The sequence below is a fragment of the Petaurus breviceps genome, unplaced genomic scaffold, assembly GCF_028583685.1.
Source record: "Petaurus breviceps papuanus isolate PSGF00001 unplaced genomic scaffold, PetGlider_PUasm1.0 582, whole genome shotgun sequence".
NCBI classification, from domain to species: domain Eukaryota; kingdom Metazoa; phylum Chordata; class Mammalia; order Diprotodontia; family Petauridae; genus Petaurus; species Petaurus breviceps.
The window spans coordinates 15,359,061-15,384,863 of NW_027186390.1; the positions used below are offsets into that span (position 1 = coordinate 15,359,061).

At 37.9% G+C, this 25,803-nt stretch overlaps 1 protein-coding gene across 1 annotated transcript in view; it reads right to left on the bottom strand.

The window, feature by feature from the left end:
- The window catches only part of CNGB3 (cyclic nucleotide gated channel subunit beta 3), a 103,826-nt gene that overhangs the window by 25,421 nt on the left and 52,602 nt on the right, over positions 1 to 25,803 (bottom strand). The window contains exons 11-12 of the mRNA XM_069103478.1: positions 17,841 to 17,924; positions 7,964 to 8,082 (exon numbers count right to left, since the gene is read on the bottom strand). Of these exons, the coding sequence (XP_068959579.1) occupies positions 7,964 to 8,082; positions 17,841 to 17,924 (203 nt within the window). The remainder of the gene's footprint in view (positions 1 to 7,963; positions 8,083 to 17,840; positions 17,925 to 25,803) is intronic.

Consider the following 25,803-nt stretch of genomic DNA (forward strand, 5'->3'; position numbering starts at 1 on the left):
TGTGTGTGTGTGTGTGTGTGTGTGTGTGTGTGTGTGTGTGTGTGTGTATGTGATGGGGGGTGGAGAGAGGGAGAGAGAGAGAAAGCACACACTCTAGGTTTATGGGGAAATTTTTTGTAGTTGCTATTCTTGCTTTGCCAACTTAGTAAATGCCTTTGCTTTGAGCTAACTGTATTTACAGATTGACTATTAAAGGTGTATATATACAGGTGGGGGCTTGTGCATTATTGGTAGTAAAGATTTATAGAGTACCTTTGAACCTTGACACTTGGAGTAGTAGATGTCCACTGGGCACCTAAGCCATGAATTCAAGCACAGCTTGAGGGAGTACGATATCTATATATGCTTTTCTCCCAGTTAGACTGTAAGCTTCTCAAGGACAGGGACTATTTCAGTTTTGGTTTTCAATCTCTACTGCCTTGGACAGTGCTTAGCATATGATAGTTGCTTGTCGATTTATTGATTGACATCAGCACAATTCATTTCTCAGATTAGTAGAAAGTAGGTTAGGATTCTATAGAAATGGGACACAAGACAGTAAGTGTTGATAGAGGGAAAGGTAGGTATTTTGTGTGAGAAGAGATTCATTACATGTAATATTGCTGGGAAGGGCAGGTCAATAATTAAAGGAGATTCTGGACAGTAATGGGGGAGAGAGAGGAGGAAAGAATATTTGGTGTTTGGTTGGTAGAATAGGTTTGAGAAAGGAAGAGAATTGTGAGAAATGGCAGGGGGGGAGATATTGAGCAAGGATGAGGGAGGAACAAAAGAAAAATGATCTATTTTGTGTTTTTCAACAGCAGAGACTATGTTTATCATCCATAGCCCATAATAACACACACAAAGCTGCAGAAATAGAAAGGGGTAGAGTTTCTTTTTGAAATCTGCTGTTCTGACACCAAGTCCAGTATCTTTTTCTCTACTATGGGTTGGCAAACTGGTCTATGGGCCAATACAAAATTTAAAATGTAAAAACCATTTTTAGCTTGTGGGCCATAGAAAAACAGATGACAGACTGGATGTGGTCTGTGGGCATATTTTGCCAAACCCTGCTCTATGCCATGTTTCCTTTTCCCCTTAATTTTAAAGATAGAGACTGATTTATTATGAATTATAACAATACATAATGGAGAAACAGGCATTTAGATACTTATTAGCTTGATATTGCTTTACCTACAGAGGAGGAAAGAATTCATTCCAACAGATGAATAAGAAATTTGTGTGGAAAATTACTAAATAAGATACTTAAACCAAAAGTCTTACAATTTAACCCAACATTCAAGGAGAATGGGAAAGCTGGTCAATATTCCTAAAACATTTATAGACTTTGGACTTCTTGTCTAAGATTTGGCAGCTGAGTTTTTCAAAGTGAAATTGTGATTAAAATGTGGATGTGTAGGATGTAGTTTTTTGTGGGTCATTATGAATTCTTATTTTAGTTTTGTCTTATCCCCGTTTAGATTAATATGTGTTATCTCTGAAAACCTCCCCTCTGCCTTTTTTTTTTTTTAGAAAAAAGAGAAGAGTCCTCTTTCCAAACCCATATGATTCTGCTTAATTTAGCTCTTTTTAACAAAGGTCATGGAATTTTTGAATTGTCAATGCCAGAGCTCAATTTTTCCAGGATTCACATGTTTGGTGGACATTTGAATGGCACCTTTGGTATAAAAAGCCCTGGGCTCTATGTGCAAGTGACAGCTGTGGGGGAAACATGTGACTTGGGACCATCAGGTAGTTGAGAAAAAAGCAGTTACATTCCTCTTTCTCTACAGTCAAAGCACTGAGTAGGAGTGAGGTAATTACTCCATTGAGGCAAAAAACTACCATTCACTTGAGTCATCCAGATAATTGAGTGTGTTTGTGGCCTGACAGATCTACCAGTTCCTCTTTGGCTGAGGTAACCTAGTTGGTAACAGGAGATTTTACATAAGCAGCTGTTATCAGAAATGAAGGACTTCATTCATTTATGACTGAGCAACACCTGGACTCTATTACTGGGGCTATTTCCTCCTGTGATAATAGCAAAAGGCAATGATTATAATTTTCTTTTTTTATTTACAAAGTACCATTCTCTTGTGAGCCCTCAATCCTTTATAGATGTCAGCTAATTCATTTTCACAAAGTTTCAGAGGGAGAAGAGGGTAGTGTGTTTTAAGATCCCAATTATTATAGCTGTTATTAACTAAGTCACAGAAAGGTTAAATTACTTTCACAAGGTCTCACCTCAAGCAGAGTTTAGAATTAGAAAGAATCCAGTTCTCTGACTTCATGTCCAGTGATACTATCCCCTATCTTTAAGGATCCTCTAAAAAAGGATTGAATGAATGTAGTTCCAGATGTTCATTGAGTCAAAAGGAAAAAAAAAAAGATCTATTATTTCATGAATAGCTAGAAAACAACAACAAAAAAATACTAGGAAGTATTGATGGAGGCCCAAAATATTTCAGAATGCAAACACAATCACAGAATTTCAGAGTTGGGAGAGACCTTAGAGGCCATCTAGTATATCTTATATTTGCCGAAGAATTTCCTTTATAGCATCCTCAACAAGTCTTCCATTCTTTGCTGGAAATCTCAAGAGAGGTGGAGGTCTCCACTTCCCAAGGCAGCCTATCCCACTTTTTGGACAGCAGGAAGTTTTTCTTACATGAAGACTAGGTCTACCGCTCAATAACTTTTATATACCCATTGCTCCTAATTTTAACCTCTGAGGATATGCAGAAGAAGACTGGTAGGCAATTTAATATAAATATCTACTATAAAAGCCATTTATTTGAAAATTCATGGGACCTGACAGTTTTTGCAGTGTCAAAATTTGGGGTGACCCAGAAGACAGTGCAGAGACACATAGTGGGTCTATGAATTCTTAACTACAGCATATTACTGATAATGATTCTTGGTCAGAACAAAAAGCATAAAACATGTTTTATATATATTTTATTATTATGTTTTATTTTCCCACACATGTGGGAAATGTATGAATAGAAAAGGATGTGGATAGGTTTAATGAGAGCAAGGTATTATTAATTTAACGATCATTTATTAAGCACCTACTATGTTCCAAGCACTATGCTAAGCACTTTACAAGTTAATCTCATTTGATCCTCACAATGATCCTTGGAGGTAGGTACTATTACTATCCTCATTTTACAGTTGAGGAAACTGAGGCAAATAATAATTTAAGTGACTTGCCCAAGATCACATAGCTAGTGTCTGAAACAGGATTTGAACTTAGGTTTTCCTCACTCCAGGCTCGATCTGTATCTGCTTGTACTACCTAAGTGCTGGTAATGTAACAAATGCATAGTTAGGATAAAGCAGCTATACCTACATAATGTTTAAAGACCAGAAAACCTCCAGTATATTGAGTGGTCTGCTCTAGAGAATGAAAGAGAGGAGAGTGATCAGGATCACACAGGATAGGAAGCATGAATAGATTGCAATATGCACGTCAGGAGACAGAAGCCACGCCAGTGTGACTGTGACTCCAGTGAAAGTATCATGTTTGGTTTTCACGTTGGCACAAACACATTCGGGCCCATAATCATCCCTCCTTCATTATAAGTTCCTTCTGAGTTAGCTTCATTAGGCAAGCTAGAGAGGAAATGATAATAGCAAATGAACTCTAAGTTCTTTTCTAACTATGATTCTATTATTCTCTGATTTTTCAATCAACAAACATTCTTAAGTGTTTGCTCTATGCCTTTGCACAATTATAATTCTTACCCTGATCTCATATTTTGATCCTAAAGACCAATATAAGATTTTTTTTTGAGGGGGGAAAGGAATGGCAATTGAAGTTAAGTGACTTGCCCAAGGTCACACTGCTAGTTTTTTTGTGTTAAGTGTCTGAGGCCGGATTTGAACTCAGGTCCTCCTGACTCCAGGGCTGATGGAATAACTGTGCCACCTAGCCGCCCACCAATATAAGATTTATGATCTATTTTGGCAGAGAGAAGTAGACAAATCTAAAGAACAAACCAGAAAGTAGATAATCTATTTGAATGTTAATTACAGTCCAGAAAATACACATGGACTCATGTGACTTGGTCTCAGAGAGGATGGAAGAGAGGATGAAGAAGGAAATGTGCCTACTAGCTTGGGCAGGATCATGGAATGGAGAAAATATTTGAATAATGTCTTCCTCCTCAATCCCTTTTCCTTTCACTTGGTGAGATAGGAAGAAGAAAAAAAAGGACAATGGTCTGGATGTAAGGGAAATCCTACTTCACTTAGTCACTCATGAAATATTCATTTATTTTGCATGAATAAAAGATAGAAGGTTTTGGCTTCTAAAAATAAGATAAATGGGCAAAGGAATATTATTTTAAATAAATCGTGATAATTGTATTAACTAGTAGAATAAAGTATGTATGGGCACACACATATACATATACATACACAGACACACACAAATATATATTTTACACATATTACATATATGTGTATATTCATATATATATTTTGTAGATTTAAAGCAGGAAGTAACATCACAGGCCATATAGCACTCCCCTGTCATTTTACAGGTAAGAAAACTAAGGCCTAGGAAATAAAATGACTTGCCCATGGTCACACTGGTAGGAAATTGTAGAGGTGGGATTTGAACCCAGGTCTTCAAACTTTTAATCCAGCATTATGCTTTATACTGCTTCTATGTATTAATGTCCCAGGTATTAGCAGTCACAGTTATTTTCTGTACTCATAGGCTCTTACAAGAGCTCGCCCTCAGGAAATTTGGCAGCTAGTCTGTTCCCAAAGCCTTCTTCCCACTGATAAAATGTCTGCAAATAATCAACACCACTGTCATCCATCACATAAGAAGAAAAGGGAACAGAAACTTGGCACCAGATATAAAAGGTTCTTGATTTTAATATGGCCTGGAAGGCGTAGTCTGTACCTAAGATTTCATGAGTGTAGGGAGTTTCTCGTAAAATAAATTCCATCTACCAATGCAGGTTAATAATAATTCTTAGAATCTTAAAGGGCTTCCTGGGGTGGGGGCAGGGTAAATTAAATTAAGAGACATTAGTATCTGTCAAAAGCAGGATTTGAACTTCAGTCTTTCTCACTCTAAGGTCAGCTCTATAATGAACCTAGATCTTCCTAACACTGAGGCCAGCTTTACATCTCTTTCTATCCACTGTGCTAGGATTCTTTTTTCCGTGTCCAGCAACTGGTATACCCAGGCAATCTTCCATCCACATACTAACCAGCCCTCACCATGCTTGTCTTTCTAGATTAGACAAGATCGAGCACACCCAGAAGCCAATAAGCCAGTTATATGCTAGTAACGGTTTAGGATTATGCAGTGTCAAAGAATTGTCTGGATCATGAAGGGTTAAGTACTCCACACAAGGCAAAGTGTGATTGGGGACTGGTCATCATATAGTCAGGTAGCAGAGGAATGATGAATAGACATCCTGTAGTCTTTGGTCCTGGAATCTGAGACAGTGTCATGAATTTTAGTAGACCTGTTGCCTGGTTTCTGTTGTTAATACACTCACACACAACAGGAAAGTTTTCTGGAGTTTGTGGTTAAATCCAGTCTATTAGAGGCTAGAGGGTTTCAGCTGCTGTTTTAAACTAAAGCAATTTAGGCCAATTTTCAGCCCTCTCTGACTTGTTATCACCTCTCTTTTTATAGAGTCATTATTTGTCTCTGACCAGATTTCCTCATTATCAGTATTATTTGTCTCAGGGACCTTTTCAAGAAAGACTGGGGGAATGGCTGTCTTCTTCAGAAGCTAAATTAGGGGCCTTAGTTCCAGGACACTATAAAAAAAATAACATTTGCATGGAGCTATATAAAATGTGTAAGTGAATACTGGAGATTTCTACCTGGGAAATACCAGCCTTAAACCCTTAGAAAATGGAAATAAAGTGACTATTAACTTTTAAAGAAAATACATTTTGATTGATTTTTTTTTACATCACCTACAGCCTATACTAACTTTAGGGGTTTAATTGCCTTCAGTTTAATAAGAACAAGTTTTAGTCAATTTTAAGATAGATTAGTGTGTCTAATGAAAATCAACAATCTAGATCTAGAGTTACTACAAATTTATATGATCTCAACTGGGTTTTCATTTTTGCACATCATTCCTTTTATTCTTTCCTAATCGACTCTCTACCAAATTCCCCACGACAGATATTAGAAACCTTTCCTCCAATTTTATAAACCTACTCCTCTCTCCTCCCTTGTAGGTGAGGATCTTGACTCCTACTTTGCTGAGAAAATGGAGGCAGTTCTTATAGAGCTTCATCTTCTCTGGTTCATACCTTAAAGCTCCTCTTCACATTCCTCATTATTTTCTTCACTCTAGTCTCTGTTCAAGGGCAATCCTCCATTTGTGTTTCTTAATCCTCTCCCTCACTGTCTCCTTTATGTGCTGGCCTCCTTGCCCATTCCTTCACTTTCTCTCATCTTTAGTCTACATACAGTCTAACGTTTCTTCATTCTTTTTCTTTTTCCTTTTTTTGGAGGGGGGAAGGTAGGGCAATTGGGGTTAAGTGACTTGCCCAAGGTCACACAGCTAGTTTTTTTGTGTTAAGTGTCTGAGGCTGAATTTGAACCCAGGTCCTCCTGACTCCAGGGCCGGTACTTTATTCACTGAGCCACCTAGCTGCCCCAGGACTCCTCATTCTCAAAGACCTTTTCATGACCCTATACCCCTCCTTTTACTGCTATGTATCTTTTCTCTTTTTCACAGTCAAACCCTTAGAAATTATCACCTACTCTCAATTACCTCCATTTCCTCAACCACCTACTTGCTTCTCAGCCCTTTGCAATCTGACTTCCAACATGACTACTTGACTAGAACTATTCCCTCCTAGCATTATCAACAATCTTTTATTTTAGATCCAATGACCTTTTCTCAGTCCTCATTCTACATGATCTCTCTGGTCTTTGACACTGATCCTTCCTCCTGGATACTCTCTTTACTCTAGGCTTTGCTAATATTGCTAACTATTGATTTTTCTCTTGTGTGACCATTCCTCCCCACTATGTTTTATGTGTTTTTATCCTTCTCCTACCCACTAAGTATTGTCCTCAATGCTTTGTTCTGGGTCTTCTAGGCTTTCCTAATATTTTCTTCCCCAGTGCTCTCATCAGATCTCATAGGTTTAATTAAATTTCTATGCAAATGACTCCCAAGTAGATATAGCCTTGACAGCTCTTCTGATCACCAGTCCTACGTCCCTAACTGCCTACCAGAAATTTATGTTGAGCATAGCACCCAAATTCAAATTTCTCTCCAAATATATTTTTCCTCCAAATTGACCTATTTTGATTGAGAGAACCACTGTCATTTTAGTCACTCAGGGTCACAACCTTGGGGTCATCCTCGATTCTCTATCCTCAACTCTTCCCTTTCTTTCAACCCTTATATCCAATGAACTGCCAAGTCATATTGTTTCTACCTGTGTAGCATTTTATTTACTTATATGTGTATGTGTTGGTTTCTCCTAATAGAAAATAAGTTCCCTGAGGACAAGGACTATTTTTGATTTTGTTATTGTATCTATCTCCTGAACCTAGCAAGTCATTTTGTACATAGTGATGCTAAGTATGTATTTATTGAATTGTAAGTAAATACAATTTTCCTATATTTCTTTTTTTATTAATTTTTTAAAATCAGGATTTTTTTGGATAAAATTCTTAGTGTATCTGTTATAAGCAAAATTTTTATTAATTTATTTTTATTAATTAATTTCACTAATATGGCCCAGTAGAAAAATGTTAAACAATAAATAATCATTTAAGTGCCTTCTAAGTGCTGGGGAAACAACTATAAACATGTGTTGCTCTCAAGAATCATATATAATATTGGATACAGAGATATTTTTGAAGGCATGGTACTGGTAAATATGGGCAATGCCAACGAACATTTTATGGGAGGAGAAACATTTTTTTCTGACTGAATAATATTTTTGAAACCACCACACAGTGTCTTTAAGATACCTGATCTCTCCAAAGACAGATCCAGCTTTCAGAGTAACCAGTACTTTATTGTCATCAGGGCCTCCAAGAACTTGAACTTCTCCTTGTTTAATGATGTACATCTCTCTGCCAATATCTCCCTAGAAGCAAAAGTAAAGAAGAAACAATAGCTCATTTTATTAAAAATATTTTACTTATTTATTTTTTAATTTCTGGAGGGGGAAAGGCAGGGCAATTGGGGCTAAGTGACTTGCCCAAGGTCACATGTCTAGTAAGTGTTAAGTGTCTGAGGCAGGATTTGAACTCAGGTCCTCCTGACTCCAGGGCTGGTGCTCTATTCACTGGGCCACCTAGCCACCCTGGTAGCTCATTTTAAAGATCATTTTGTATATCCACAGAATAAGAGAATTTGACAGTTAGAATGAGGGACCATCTAGCCCAAACTTTATCCCCAAGTGAGGTTTCTTAGTGCTTTTTTTTGTTGTTGTTCATCAGGGAGTCTTTTGGTAGTCTTAGGAAGCTAAATTCCCCTCCAAATATTTGTTTTCTACATTGACAATTGAAGGATATTCTAAATTTTAGTTAGAAGTTAAGGAAAATAAAGATATAATTTTTCTTCCTATGCAAATTCACAGACTTATTGAGATCTATCCCTGGACCCCTTTGGGGTCTGTGGACACCAGGTTAAGAGCCCCTGCCCTAAAGGAATCCCTACTCTAACATAGTTGAGAAGGGGTTATTCAGCTTCAACCTGAAGGGGAACCTATCACTTCTCAAGACTTTTTCTAAGAGTAGCATTATAATGAATAATAATAAAAAATCTGCAATATGGAAATATGTACCTCTAAAAGAGTAAAGGCAAATGAGACACAAGAACCATCAAAGAAAAGCTCTTTGTCATAGAATTTAGTTTTTATCATAGACACTAATTAGATGTGCTTTAAAACTTTAGATCATCTAGGATCATGATATTTTTAACCTCAGAACCAGTCTATGGAATGAAAGCCAAAATGTGAAATGAGGCCATTTCAGGGGGGGCCATGGCTTCAAAAGGTGGTCATTGCTTTGTTGCGCCAATTTGTGGGAAGGCTAGCTGTGTTAGGGTCCAACAGCCCTTTTAAACATACCACTAATGTTAAGTTTTAAAGGAGTTAAATGGGTCATCACTTCTCCAACAGCCTGAAGCAGACAGTACTTACCTTTAAAGCTGCTCTTACGCCTATGGAATTTTACTCTGGGGCCAAGAATTGGGGAAACCATGTATTATTGAATATATTTATCAGCACATTACCATCCATTACTATTTGACAGAAGAATAAGGGACTCTTATAAGTTGACTTAAGTGGCACATGTATCAAAAAAGGTTTTTAGACCATTCTGGCTACCTACTATATATCACAAGGAGGTTTTCACTCCTAAAATAGGTTAAGATTGATACAATGAATTGAGGTGAGAACCATCTGAGTAAAAAAAATATTAATATATATTATCTGATAAGATTAAGGAGTGGATGTGACCTTGGGTTCCCAAAGAGTTTGTCAGTGAAGTGCAAGGTCTGGGAGGTCTTAGTGGAAGAAGCCCTGGTCTTACAGTGAGAGGACTAGAGTTTAGGGCTTGAATGATGCATATTTTTTTAGTTTGATAACCTTCAGCAAGTTATTGAACTTTTCTGAATTTCACTATTTTTACTGTGAAATGATAATAAGAATGATAATAGTAATAATAATTTCTGTACTATGTACCTCACAGGATTGTTGTATAGAAAGTGCTTTGCAAACTTTAAAGCTCTTTAGAAATGTGAGTTATGGGATGGCTAGGTGGTGCAGTGAATAGAGCACCAGCCCTGGAGTCCAGGGGACCTGAGTTCAAATCCATCTGTGAATTTGCATAGAAAGAAAAATTACAGCTTTATTTTCCTTAACTTCTAATCTGGCCTTAGACACTTAACACTTACTAGCCCTGTGACCTTGGGCAAGTCACTTAACCCTAATTACCCTGCCTTCCCCCCTCCAAAAAAAGCAAAAGTTAGAAATGTGAGTTATTACTTTTATTAAGTTGCAAAGACTTTGTATATAGGCCTGGGAATAGCTGCCACCTAAAGATGACATAATAAACGTATAGGGGGGAAGATATAATTATGATAAAAAGATCCTATCAGCTAGAGATATCCTAATATTGAATGGACTGGTCTTTACGAGAGGGTAGAATGACTTCTTGTTGGCCATCTTGTTGGTAGGTTAAAATGGGAATTCTTAGTTCATGGGTTGAACTAGGTCACAGGCTATCAAATATTGAAAGGAATAAAAAGAGGCTAGCTAGTAGAATGTGTACCTAAAGAAGACTCTCTGCTACAATATATAAAAGAAGGCAGTTAAGCAGTGCAGTGGATAAAGGTTATTTATCATAGAATCCGGGTTTTATTAGACACTAATGAGATATCCTTTGAAATTGCAGACCTGAATCAGGGCCTGATGGACCTGGAGTCAAGAAGACTTGTGTTCAAATTTAGACTTGGACACTTACTTATTAGCTTTGTGAACCTGGGCAAGTCACTTAACTTTTGTTGGCCTCAGTTTCTTCTTCTATAAAATGGGAATAATAATAGTACATACCTCCCAGGGTTGTTGTGTGGATCAATATAATAATATTGATATAATTAAATAATATTTGTAAAGTGCTTTGTAAATCCTAAAGCACTATATACATGCTAATTATTATTATTTAGCCTTTTTTTGAAGTCCTTCAATGAGACAGAATTCACTGCCTACTGAGATAACACTTTCCACTTTTTGACGACTTTTATTATTGGAAAGTCTTTTCTGACAATAAGCCTAAATTTTTCTCTTTGAAACTTTGACTTGTGCTGCCATCTTGAACCAATCAGATCAAGTCTAATCCTCCATCTTCAAAATAGCCCTTTAAATACAAAAAGATAGCTATTATATGTCCTTCACTCTCCTCTTTTTCTTGTTAAATATTTTAAGTTGCCCCAATCGATTATCATATGATATGACCCCTTATTGTACCTTGGTTGCTCTCTTCTAGAGTTTTATCAATGTCCTTTCTCCAGTGTGAAATCCAATGTTAACATAGTATTTCAGATGTAGTTTCACTAGGGGAGAGAACAGTGGGGACTCAAAATCTTCCTAGTCCTGAATATGTTTCTCAATGTAGTTGCCATTTCACTCTGTTGTCTTATATTGAGATTTCAGTCCGTTTATATAACCTTTGAGATCCTTTCAACAAGAATATTCTGGGATTCCAAATCCACTTTAGCTAAATTCAGAAAAAAATTCATCATCAGAGGAATGGAACTCAGGTTCTAAATTTCTTTTTGGCGACAACCATACATGAAACAGTCTGTTAAAGAGTAGGGGGTTTGAAATTTTCATTGATGGAAGAATACTAATCCTGAAGAAGTCATAGAGCTTTTGAAATATTGAGGTAACAGAGTTGTCATATAGTACATTCTATATTTGCGATACCAAGCTTCAGATAATTAGAATGTGAGAATGCACTTGATACTGAAACTGTAGGAATACTGTTTTAATTTTTCTTTGATTGTTCTGCCAGTTAATAAGCATTTCTTAATCACCTACTACATGTCAGGCATTGTGCTAAGCACTGGGGATGTAAAAAGAGGCAAAAGACAATTCCTGCCCTTGAGGAAGTCATAATCTAATGGGTCCAATATCTATACAATTTAATGGGTCCAACAACACAAGTGAATGGGAAGGACAACAAGCAAACAAATACATACAAGTTAAATACAGGATAAATAGGACATAATTAACAGAGGGAAGACATTAGAATTCAGGAGGTTTGGGAAAGACTTCAGTATGAGAATTAAGTTGGAACCTGAAGGAAACCAGGAGGCAGAAATGAAGATGGAAAGCATTCCAGGAATGGGGGGCAACCAGAGAAAAGGCTCAGAAGTTAGAGATGGAGTGTCTTGTTCATGGGATAGCAAAGAGGGCAGTGTCACTGGACTGAAGAGGATGGGCAAGGAATAAGGCAATAAGGGAGAAAGCTGGGGGGGGGGTATGAAGGAGACTAGAATATGAAGGAAAGGCTTTGGACGCTAGGGGATTTTGTATTTGATAGGGGCAAAAGTACTTTAGGACCTTGTTCTTCCTTAGGGTCATCATCTTGAATTTAAATTGTCATTATAAACATGGGGAAATGCCAATTATTGGAATTTCCTATTGCAAGAATACCAAAGAAACAAATTTTTACATAACTTTCATAAAGTAATTTTAATTTTTAGCAAACTTTCTATTATATTTCGTATTATACTAATACAGTCCTTATTTTTGCCTTTATTTGAAAGATAAGGAAAAGAAGAACATAGTCATTTAAATAACCTGCTCAAAATCACACGTTAGTAGTAAAACTAGGGCTAGAACCTAGGTCTCCTTATTTTGTAGCATTATTAGCGTCAGGATAAAAATATTGCTAATAATAAACTAAACATACAAGACAAATGTGATTTTAAGTGCATTGGCAGGCAAAAATAACTTTTTTTCTCTACATAAAATTATGTGCGTTTGATAAGGAATAATGGAAACAGTCTGCAAGCTATAGTTGTTCAAGGAACACTACAGGAGGTCATGATTAGAAGAGTCATTTCTTTTCCCTGACATGAATCAACTTAAAAGGACCCAGAATGATTTTTTTAAACTTCCCTTGACAAGGGAAAGAAGTACATAATGGGCTCTTAAATGTAATTCAGCATTTTAAATTATTTTTTAATGATGTTTCCATAATTTTCTAAGGACATTAACCAGGCTAAGCATTCACTGTTCCTTGCATATTTCTAAGCTAATTTAAACTTTTGTTGGATGTTTACTTAACATTCAAAGGAAGTAGACGTTCCCTGGAGAAAAAATTACATGATAAAGTCAAATCAAGTCAGATTCTTTTAGGTTGACATATATGTCAGTTTGATATGGTTAGAGAGAGAGCTGAAGCAAGAAATAAAATCTAAACCCAGTCGTAGGCAATGCCTACCAAAAAGGGCTCAGTAAATTTCCAGCATGCATTTGTGAAGACTGACTTCCAGGGATGGTAGACCTCTTCTCTCTTGCCTATTCTCCAAAATGCAAGTTACCCCATAGCACTTGGGTGAAAGCTCCATTTATTCCCTGAGCTCCTCTATGCTGTTCTAAGTAAAGTTTCAGGCAGGCAGTTGTCCATTAAGGATTACCAGTCTAGATAAATAAGACCTCAAGTATAACTAGTTAACATACAACAGATAAAAGCCTTAAAAAAAGTTTTGTGTTACATTCTGTAGAGCAATCTGGAACTATGCCCAAAGGGCTATAAAAAAGTACATACTCTTTGACCCAGCAATACCACTTCTAGGGCTGTATCCCAAAGAGATGATAGAAGTGGGAAGAGGACCCGTATGTACAAAAATATTTATAGCAGCTTTTTTGTGGTGGCAAAAAATTGGAAATCAAGGGGATGCCCCATCAATTGGGGAATGGCTCAACAAGTTGTGGTATATGAATGTAATGGAATACTATTGTGCTATAAGAAATGAGGAGCAGACGGACCTTATAATAACCTGGAGAGACTTATATAAGCTGATGCTGAATGAGGAGAGTAGAACCAGGAAAACTTTGTATACTATTACAGACACGTCGTATCTGTGATGACTTTGATAAGCTGGGCTCATTTCAGCAATACAAGGTTAGAAGATAACTACAAAAGACTCATGATGGAAAGGGATATCCACATGCAGAGAAAGAACTACAGAGTCTGAATGCAGAGTGAAGCAAACAACTTGCTTTCTTTTGTGTTTTGTTTTGTCCCTTCTTTCTCATTGTTCATTGCTTTGATTATAATGCTTCTTTACAACCTAACTAATGTTCAATGTGAAGGTATTCATAGGAATTATGTTTAATTGCATGCTGCCATGGCGGGGAGGGGGGAGCAGAGGAAGGGGGAGAAAATTTGAAACTCAAGGGGTTGTGGAACTGAATGTTGTAAACTAAAAGTAAATAAAAAAATTTAATAAAAAGAAAAGTTTTGTGGATCTAGCTATACCTAACTATATCTAACTAAAATCTTGGCAATTCAGTCTTTAAATCTCACCAGTATAAATGATACCTAAAAAAATCAACCACAAATTTGAACTCACATTTAGATAAACAGGTTTATAATTTTAGCATGGGAAGGTGGCATTGGCTTTGGAATTAAGTTTGAAAGGAGGGATAGGAATTCCTCAAAGAAAGAGTTTGAAGTGCTCATAAGCACAAGTCTTATGCTGGGTGCTATTTAGATAAGCAAAATAGACTCAGTCCCTTAGGGAGATGCATTTATGCTACATTTCAAAGTTTGTCAAGCAATTAGAGTTACTTAGGGATAAGGCTATTTATGAGCTCAAAACAGGAATAGTCATCAGTTCCAGTTTCTGATGCTTGGACAGTTTGGAATGTTTTCTTGGTGACGTAAGGCTGTGCCCACATGAGAACCTCCAAATATAGGCTTGTAGCCTTAGTGTCCTGAAGGTAGAATGTGGGTTTGTTCCAATGTATATTTTCCATTTTTGTCACTAGGATTCCTTAACACCAGCCTCGTTCTTAACTGGTATGGACTTCTTTAGGACTTTGGTTTTAGTGGGGATTCATTAATTGACCTGGTGGTTGAGAATTAATTATATACAACTCTTTGTGAATTAATGTGCATTCAGGGGCTAGTTGACCTTGGTCTAGAGATGAAACTAATGATTTTTGCTCCTGGGCTAGGGGCATAAAATATGCCTGGGGAAGCTTGTGAAGTATGCCTGAATCCTCTTGAGGAGTGGGGAGGGAGGGAGGGAGTGGAAATCCTAATTCTGAAATGTCATTGGGGATAGTGGGTGAAAGTGCGCCAGGTCAGGCCAGAAAGGAGTTGACCAGCTGTTAAGGGTGGGGAGAGATGTATGTGCTGCTTAATAACCTACCCATTTTACTAATTATTCTTGTTTACAGGTGCTAAGCTTATTTGTTTCTGCTCCACTGAAGGACTACAAGTCCTTTCAATACCTTTAAATTTTCAGGCTTCCTGGGAAAAGCTTAGACTTGGAGAAATCATTTCATCTTTTTGGGTTTTAAAGAACCCCTGACATAGATTTAGAGATGGAAGAGACCTTGGAAACCATAATTTTCAAATCCTTCCTTTTACTATTGAGGAGATTGAATCACAGAGAAATGAAATGACTTGCCCACAGGGTCTGAGGCAGGATTTGAACCAAATCTACACTAACTTGTACTTCAGTGTCCTATCCATGACACCATGCTGCCTTTTCTTCTAAAATATCAGATTGAACTAGGTCAGGGGTGTGGAACCTAGGCCTTGAGGCCACATGTGGCCTTCTAGGTCCTTGGGTATGGCCTTGGGACTGAGTTCAAGTTTTATGGAATAAATCCTTTTATTAAGGGGATCTGTTCTGTGGAGTTTGAATTCAGTCAAAGGGCCACACTTGAGGACCTAAAGGGCCACATGTGGCATCAAGGCTGCATGTTCCCCACCCCTGGACTAGATGGTCTCTAAAGTTCTTTCTGATTCAAAAATGTTTAGGTTTTGATTCTAACTTCTAATTCTCAGTCCTTCATACTCTTTTGATTTTAGAGGTGACCTTTCCCCAGGTAGCAAAGCAGCTGGTGGTACAGTGGATAGATAGAGTGCTGGGCCTGGAGTCAGGAAAGCCTGAGTTCAAATCTGACCTCAGCACTTCCTGTATGACCCTGGCTAAGTCACTTAACCCTCATCTGTAAAATGAGCAGTATCTCTGCCAAGAAAACCCCACATGGGGTCATGAAGAGTCAGACACAACTGAAAAGATCGAACAATAAATTCCTCAAACAATTCAATTCAGTTTGGTTCAGCAAACATGTATTAACTGTCTCCTATTGTGTAAAACAGAGTACTAGGGACTGGCACAACAAAGATAAAAATAAGCTAGACTGTCCTCAAATAGGACACCTATTGGAGACGAGGTGAGATAGCACCTTAGATATGCATAGACAGTAGGCAGAGTGTGATATACAAAGGTAAGCAAATAAAATATAATATATAATTTTATATTAATAAATAAATTTTATACAAAATAAATAATTTTATAATATAAAATATAATTTGAGGAGGGAAAGAGCACATATATCTTAGAGGCTCAGGGAAAACTTCATAGAAGAGACAGCACCTTTGTTGAGCTTTAAAGGAAGACAAGGATTTTGAGAAGGAGATATAGAAAGGAATGCATTCCAGACACATGGGATAGTATGTATGAATGTGGGAGGAGGCAGGAGATGCAGTGAGCTGGGATCTGCAAACAGCTAGTTGTCTAGTTTGAGGAGACCTGATGTAAGGAAACAATATGAAATATTGTTGGAAAAGTCTGGTGGAGCCCAATTGTGGGAAGGCCTTAAATGTTGAATTAAGGAGCTTATATTTCATCCTAGAGGGAATAAAGAATAGATAATACAAAATAAATTGCATTTAGCTTTGTTTTGTTTTGAAGGGTGTGTGTGTGTGTGTGTGTGTGTGTGTTTTGGGGGTGTGATGGAAGAAAGATGGAGAATTTATTGTTGTTGTTGAATCATTTTTCAGCCATGTCTGACTCTTTGTAACCCCATCTGGGATTTTCTTGGCAGAGATAAGTGGAGTGGTTTGTCATTTCCTTCTCTAGTTCATTACACAGATAAGGAAATTAAGGCAAACAGAGTTAAGTGACTTGCCCAAGGTTACATAGCTAGTAAGTATCTGAGGCCAGATTTGAATTCAGAAAGATGAGACTTCTTGATAGCACTCTATCTACTTTGCTACAAAGAATTTATAAGCACTTAGTATATGCCGAGCAGTGCACCAAGTATTGGGGATATAAATATAAGCAAGCAAACCAGCCCTTGCCCTCAAGAAACTTGCATTCTAAAGGAAGAAGGGGTTTGGGAAGGAAGTAAGCATGTATTAAGCATGGTCCAAGATAATATTTACAAATATTATCTCATTTAATCTTTTACAACAACACTGGGAAGTAGATGCTGTTGTTATCCTCATTTTGCAGTTGAGGAAACTGAGGCAGGTAGGAGTTAAGTGACTTGTCCAGGGTCACATAGTTTGTAAGTATCTGAGGCCAAATTTGAACTCAGATCTTCCTGACTTGAGTCATTTCAGGCCCAGTGTTCTAGCTACTGTATCATGTAGCTGTCTCTAGACAGGAAAGAGGGGTAGGATAGCCTGAAGATAGCAGGGAAGTGAGATGAAGGCTTAGAATTGGAGGAGACAAAGCAAAAGTAGGCCTATCTAAGCTTACAGTGGTTCCAGGGGTGGAGCTCAAGTTTTCAGAGGTAAAGCTTTGGGGATGAGGGCTAGAGTTGAGGCAGCATGGTCTGGGGATGAGAGAAAGAAATTCAGAAAATTCTTCATCCTAATTCTGTTTTCCTTAGGAAAGTCCCTCATTAATAGTGGGAAGATGGATCCTATCACCTTTCTGGGGTTGCAGGAGGAGGACATTTTGTTTTAAAAATGGCCTCTAGATAATCCCCCAAATGGAGAATCACATGAGAGTAAATGCTGGTAATTTTAAAAAGCATAGCACATCCAGCTTCTGTAACTTTTTCTTTTTCTTTAAATATTTTAAATTAATGGCCTGTGGCTCTAATTTGCATTGATATGAAGCAGTTTTTCAGACTGCCCAAATTCTCTATACTGTCATGTAAGTAATGGAATCCATATTGTCCCGTACATTTTGATGTCTGGGAGCCCATTATTTTTATTACCCGGCTCTGTATATCATAATTATCGTGGAATTCACTCAGGACAAATTTTGTTTAAAGCACATTCTTGGCCTATATCTGAACTCCACTTTGAATCTGCTGATTATTCTTGCATTTGAAAAATAGAGTTCACTCACCTTTTTGCAGACAAAGTCACCAGGTAAATACACGCTGGATTTCAATTTCAGCAGCATGTCATAAATCATCTGTGTATCACACCCCTGTTGTAAAGGAAAAATAACAATACATTTTTCCCCCTACACTTGAGTAATAATACCTTTGTTATCTGTTTATGAAATAACCCAACTGGTTCTTACAGGAGAGTGGAAATAATAGGTACTGTAAAGTATTTAGCAAAGTATCTGGCAAATGGTGACTCCAAGCCCTGGATTCCGATCCTTACTTTCTTACTTGCTAATTGTATAACTGTGAGCAGGTGACCACCATTTTGTGCATTTGTAAAATGAGGGGGTTGGACAAGAGGGCCTATGACATCCCTTTTAGTTCTTCAGTGTTGATCCTACGATATGTCACTGCTAACTTAAATGTAAATCGGCCATCATGTCACCTTTCTCAAGAATATTAATTAATTTCCATCAAGGATACAGATTTTCCTTCAAAAGAATGACTTGCTGCAATTATTTAAAATGTGCTGAACTTTTAAAAAAGAATTTCAGTTTCTCATTAGTACTATGTCTACATGAAGAAAAGCGAGTATGTTGGTAATGACCTAATGTCAGGTGTTATTTTGATATGAGATCAGGCTCCACTATTCCATAGGATGAAGTGTACTGATGGTGGCAGGCTTGTGACTAGAGAGGAACAGTTTTGGGTACAAAGTCCATCCTAAGGAAGGAAGTTAGTATAATAGTAGGCACTTAATGAATATTTACTGAATTGAATTAAATTTATATGTCCAATGTCACCAACTAGATTATTGAATTATTATAGTCTTCTTAAAGGCAGGGCACTCTCTGGGCCTCAGTTTACTTAACTTTTCTCTATATTGCTTTGCATCTATGTATCTACACAGAGCAGGTAACCAATCCATCTTTGTTCTTGATGATGGTAAATTCACTCCTGGATCTAAATGCTTTTCACAAGGCAGGTCAGTCTCTGAGCTTTGATATGTGTCCCTGAATTGAAATTTAATCTGTACTTTATTGCTCTGTTGTTGGTTTTTTGGATGTCAGCCTTTTTCCTGGGCTTCGATGGTTGGCTTATTCTACCTATCTGTAAAGGTAATAGAAATTTGAAGCTCTTCCCTGTCCCTTAATAAGTCTAAGTTGAATTTGAGGACCTTTCCTGATTTGAAAATATACTCTGTACCCTAATAGGCTGCATTATATATATACAGGGAGGCTTGTTTTTCAGGAAGGTACAACTTTTGTTACTTTGCAGTCAAGTGAGTCACGAGGGTTGTGATGTTCTCAGACCCTGGAGAGGGATATACACACACACACCTGTGAGGCAAGGTTTTGCTTTGGGGCTCATTTTTGGGAAGAGTTGTGTGATTTGGCCAGATGAGCTCTGGGCAGCCGTTGAGCCCCCTGGCTTTGAAAACCTAGATGTTGGTGCTTCTCTCTTTGGTGACTAACTGTATGTATGTGATGGTAAGACAGTTAGAAGCCCTGTCTGTTGGTCTGCTGAATTGTGTTATTTTCTCTGTCTGTATTTTTGTCTGCTTGTAACTTCTGTTTGTATTCTCTGAAGTTCAGGGTGCTGACTTTTTCCCCTAAACTAGGCAAATGATATATGTTTGATTGATTAAAGTAAGATTGTTAACCATTTTTGAGTTGCTTTCCTTTAGAAAAACATATCAAAGAACCTATGCTAGCAGCCATCCTGGGTATGCTGGGGTGCTTGCTGCTACACTACCTTCCTTCTTTCCCCTTTGTAGTCTTACTAGTACTATAGGACTTCTTAGGGGAAAATGGAGACATTGAGAATCTTGACTGGGAGAAAATTAGGAAATATATACACACATAGCAAAAGTGCAGATCAATCTATAGCTTTATGATTAGTTATTTTGGTTGGCCAAACAGTAATCAATCATTTTTATTTGGGAAAGTGAGAATGAGACCAAGATTATGAAATTTCCACTGCTGACCAGTTAATTTTGTTCTGCTCCATGGCTATAGCCTGTGGCTTTCAGTATTAGCATTTTGCCTTGCAAATGTATTATTCTATTTACAAAGGGTGTGGGGAGGCAGAGCTGTGCAAATTTATCACCACTGAGGGAGAAGCTTTTTTGTAAAATGAATCCTCTTCCCAGTGGACTGAAGTCAAGTTTGTGTCAAATCATAGGAATATCACTTTGTGGCTTCAATCATCCATCTAGTCCAAAGCAACAAGTACTTAATAGGTTCACACAACACACACACACGTACACACACACACACACACACACACACACACAGAGTGAAATAGTGCCTATCCTAAAGGGGGAGGTGGATGAAACATGAAAATACATAAATATATACATGATTATTATGGGAGAGACATGGTGGTAAGACATAATGGATGAAAGGCAGGCCTTGGAGTCAGAGAAACCTGGATTCAAGTTCTGCCTTTGTCACGTATTAGCTCTGTGGCTGTAGGAAAATGTTTTTAACCTCTTGTAAGGGTTATGGGATTTAAAGATCTTCCATGCCCCGTTGGACTTGCTGATGTAGCAGGAAGGGGCGGAGCAGGAGGAAGCGGAAGCCAAGCTAGCGTTCCTGCGTTGGCTGGCGGTGGTGGTGACGGCGGCAGCAGCAGAGGCAGTGGCAGCGCGAAGCCCTTTTTGAGTTAGGACTGCTAAGGACTTTCTGCTAAGGACTCCTGCTGAGGACTGCCAGGGGCCGGAGCTGCTGGGAGCGCGCTTCCAGGACGCTGGGTGGTTGCTGTGTGTGGGGAGAGGAGGACCTTTGCCTGAGGTAGCCTGTTCTGTTTTAAAGGCTTGAAAATGTGGGTGCTTTCTACTTTATCTACCTGTGCCAATATCATAACTACTCTGATGGCTTTCACTTTCTGGTTTTGGGACTCAGTCTTTTGGTATCTTAATAAATTTTCTAGTTTATTTCCTCATATGGCAAACATGACGTATTTTGTAATGGATAATTATATCAGCATATTTGTAATCTCTATAGGCATTGTGAATATGGCATTGCTGATACACCTCTCAGTGCTCCAAGCATCTCCCTGAGACAATAAGGTACAGAGAAATAGCTGATTTGTTTTAGTGGAATGTGTTTTCATATAGGGAGTTCCCCCCACAAATAAAACCATGGGTTTGGACAAAAAGAAATTGAGGAAGGAGAAGATACTAAAAACTTTGCAGATCAGGAAAAGTTTTCTGTTAGAGGAGTCATCTGAGCTGCATCAGGAATTCCCAAGGGTGGAATTGAAGAGGGACTACATTCCCAATAAGGGCACAGCTTATACAAAGGCATGGAGGTAAGAGATGGGAGTTTGGGAAGCAGGAAGTATAGTAATTAAGTAGTATGTAGAGAATATGAAGAACAATTATGTGAAATAAACCTGGAATGGTAGGTTGCCTTTAAATGCCAAGGTAAGACAATTGTACAGTTTATCCTTCTGCGTTGATGACTTCAATTGAATTGACAATGCTAAATTAATTACCATGTTTCCACTTGAATTAGTATAGTCACAGATATTACTTTTCCTGAGCCACTGAAACTTTGACTCCATATTTTTTAATAGGGTACCTTACAGAGGAATTTTACTGTCTATATTTGGTATTTATTTTCTTTATGCCATTTTCTAGAGACAAATCTTTTTCCAAAACAAATTCCAGGCAGCTAACATTATGATTTCTTTTGAAAAGTCACTTTCTAGGACGTAGTTTTCAGTGGCGACTCTCAAAATAAATTATCCTTTGGGCAGATCCTTCTTATTTGTTTCTCAGTTGAGAGGGGACTTATTTTTAGAGAGAAGGCATTCTGATCACTCAGAAAGGATTTTTTTTCCTTCAGAGCACTTTCAAATTGGACACAAGCTCTCTCCCTTTAAAGCCACTAGAGCCTTTGATGTTGCTGAAGAAAATACATTAGACATTTACTTGGTGGTGCCTAAGCTCACACACATGAAGTATTTCTTATTGTGGCAGAGCTAACTTTCATTTATCCACACTAATGCAGGGGGCTTAGGAAAGTGTTTAAAAAATAGCAGACAGGAATGAAGGATAAAACCATCTTTAATTGATTTAAAATATATAATATGATTTTTTTAGGTCTTAGTTTCGCAATGTTAATTATATTTTGATTAGGCCAAATTAAATGGTTAATTTGTTAACTGAGAGGATGCTGATGAAAGGAAAACCACTATTGCCAAATTGCATTGATAGAAATAATTAATTCTGTAACTATTTACCTTGGATAACAAGAGGTAAGACCAACTCCATCTGATCTGGATTTGTCACAATGAAGTACAGTTTCTATTTAATTCTTTCTATTCTGTTGTGGATACCTGTGCTTGACCTTGGCTCAGGAGGATTTGAGTTCAAATCCAATCTTAGAAATATGCTATGGCTATGTGATACTGAACAACTCACTTAATCTCTGTCTGCCTCAGTTTCTTCATCTGTAAAATGGGAAAATAATAGCACCCACTTCCCACGGTCCATGTGAAGATGAAACAAAATATTTGTAAAATACATTATAAATCTTAGAGTGCTCTATTAATGCTCCTTATTATTAAAATTATCATTTTCTTTCAATTTAATCAATTTAATTAAAAGCCTATAATGTGACAATTCTTGGTGTTAGGGATACAAAAATGAAAACGATCTTAATCCTAAAGTTTATGTTCTTTAAGGGAAAATGACAATGACAAATCCATAGGGACATAAATTCAAAATATGTGCCAATTTTGGGGTAAGGAATATAATATTAGCTTTGTTGTTGTTCAGTCCTGTAGTTGTGTCTGACTCTACGTGATCTCATAGACTTTTGTTCTTTTTTTTTTTTAGGAAAGATGCTCATTTTACAGATGAGGAAACTGAGGCAAAAAGGGTTAAGTGACTTGCCTAGGGTCACACAGCAAGTAAATGTCTGAGGCTGGATTTGAACTCAGATCTCTCTGACTCAGGGGCTGGTCCTCTATCCAATGTACCACCCAGCTGCCCCCAATATTAACTATTAATATTAATAATTGGATTATCATAGGATCTTAGATTTAGAGCTAGAATGGACTTTAGATACCATCTAATCTAACCCCCTCATTTTACAGATAAATAAACTGAGGGCAAGACAGTTTAACCAACTTGTCGGAAGTCATACAGGAAATTAACATATGAACCAGGATTTTTTAAATTATAATTTTAAAAATTCATAGACAAATATATGGATTGGAATGAATTTGAGGCAAAGTTGATGTTTCAAACAAACATTTTTAATTTTTAAAATTAAGTGGCTTGGGGCAGCTAGGTGGTACAGTGGCATACAGTGAGCACTGGCCCTGGAGCCAGAAGGACCTGAGTTCAAATCTGGATTCAGGGGGGTGGAGTCAAGATGGCAGAATAGAAACAGGACTTCCTTGGGGCTGTTCATTCACCTCCTCCAATTCATTTAAAAGGTGACTCTGAACAAACTTTGGAGCTACAGAAACCACAAAATGACACAGAGAAGTGAACCTCCTGCTGAGGACAGCTTAGCAGGCCGGCAGGAAGTGGCCAGGGCAGGGTGTTGGAAGCTGAGCCCAGCCACACACGAACCTGAGGTTTTAGCCTCAGGGCAGCCACAACCAGCATCTGGCTGGAGGGACTTCAGATCACCAGCAGCTGTGCCAGTTTCCAAAATTATCAACCCATAGATGCTAAGGACAAAGTGAGAGGTCTGTGCAGTGTGTACTTTGTGAACCGGGAGTTTGGGAGTGTGCTTAGGCTTTTACCCCCTGGAGGGAGAAGCGGCTGAGATGCTGCGACTGTACAGTCGCAGCCACATGGCTGCTTCAGAGCTCCTGGTCTGCAGATTGTAGGAGGACCAAGTGACCAGTCTGAGGGATAATTGCTCTTGCTTTAACCTGCTTGGATCTGGATTGCAGTCTAAGGTGGAGGCCCTGGGGTGTGTGACCAGTGTGCCAGAGCATGTGGAGGCTTCAGAGAGGGCACCCAACTAATAGCTCCAGCAGCTGTGAAAATCCCAGTGATTGGGACAAAGCCCCCTGCTCTGGTAGCAGAATTCTACTGTGGCAAAAAATCAAAAGCCAAGTAATTGAGTGGCAACATGAGCAAGCGAGGGAAGCAAGGCAAGCACAGCGGTTCGCCTCTGGATTCCTTCTTTGGGGACAAAAAGGATCGGGGCATGGAACAGGAAGAAGACAGCAAAGTCAGAACTCCTGCACCAGAAGCTTCCAAGAAAAGAATAAGCTGCTTACAGGCCATAGAGGAGGATTTTGAAAACCAAATAAGAGAAGTAGAGGAAAAATTGGGAAAAGAAATGAGAATGATGCAAGAAAATTATAAAATGAGAGTCAACAACCTGACTGAAGAAAATAACATCTTAAAAAATAGACTAACTCAAATGGCAAAAGAGGCTCAAAAAGGCAATGAGGAGAAAAATGCTTTAAAAAGCCAAATTTTCCAGATGGAAAAAGAATCTTAAAAGCTCACTGAAGAGAATCATTTCTTCAGAATTAGATTGGAGCAAATGGAAGCTAGTGACTTTATGAGAAATCAAGATACTATTAAAAAGATACAAACAAATGAAAAAATAGAAGGCAATGTGAAATATCTCATTGAAAAAACCACTGACCTGGAAAATAGATCCTACAGAGATAATTTAAAAATTATTTTATTACCTGAAAACCATGATCAAAAAAAGAACCTAGAAATCATCCTTCAAAAAATTCTCAAGGAAAATTGCCCTGATGTTTTCAAACCAGAGGGCCAAATACAGTTGAAAGTATCCACTGATCACCTCCTGAAAAAGATCCCCAAAAGAAAACTCCTAGTAATATTATAACCAGGTCCTGGAATTCCCAGATCAAGGAGAAAATATTACAAGCAGCCAGGGAGAAACAATTTGAATATTGTGGAAACACAATCAGGATAACCTAGGATCTGGCAGCTTCTACACTGAGGGATCGAAGGGCTTGGAATATGATATTCCAGAGGTCAAAGGAGCTGGGATTAAAACCAAGAATCACCTACTCAGCAAAACTGAGCATCATATTTCAGGGGAAAATATGATCATTCAATGGAATAGAGGACTTCCAAGCATTCTTGATGAAAAAACCAGAGTTGAATAGAAAATTTGATATTTAGATACAAGAAGCAAGAGAAGCATGAGAAGGTAAACAGGGAAAAGAAATCATAAGGAACTTATCAAAGTTGAGCTACTTACATTCCTACATGGAAAAATGATCATTGTAACTTATGAAACTTTTCTCAGTATGAGAATAGTTGAAGGGAATAGAAATGTAATATGTATATATATATACATATATATGTCTATATAGGAGGGTGTGTGTGTGTGTGTGTACAAGTATACATAGACAGAGGTTATAGGACCAGTTCAATAGGAAGGGATGATACTTAAAAGATGAAATTAAGAGGTGAGAGAGGAATATAATGAGAGGAGATGGGGAGAGACAGAATAGGCTAAACTATCTCATATAGAAGAGGCAAGGGAAAATGGTTATAATGGAGGGGAAGAATAGGAAGGCAAAAGGGAATGGGTCAACCTTATTCTCCATGAATTTGCCTTAGGGAGGGAATGACATACACACTAAATAAGGTATCTCACCCTACAAGAGAGTAAGGGGGAAGGGGATGAGAGGGGGGGATGATGGAAGAGAAGGCAGGCTGGGGGAGGAGGGAAGTTGGAAGCACCCACTTTTGAAAAGGGATAGGACCAAAGTAGAGAATAGAACAAGTGGGGGGTGGGATGGGATGGAGGGAAATATAGTCAGTCTTTCATAATATATCCACTATGGAAATGTTTTGCATAGCTACACATGTACAACCTGTATTGAATTGCTTATCTTCCCAATAAGGGTGGGTGATGAGGTAGGTAGGGGAAGAATATGGAATTCAAATGTTTAAAATCAAATGTTTAAAAATATATTATTATTATTATTATTTTATATGTAACTGGG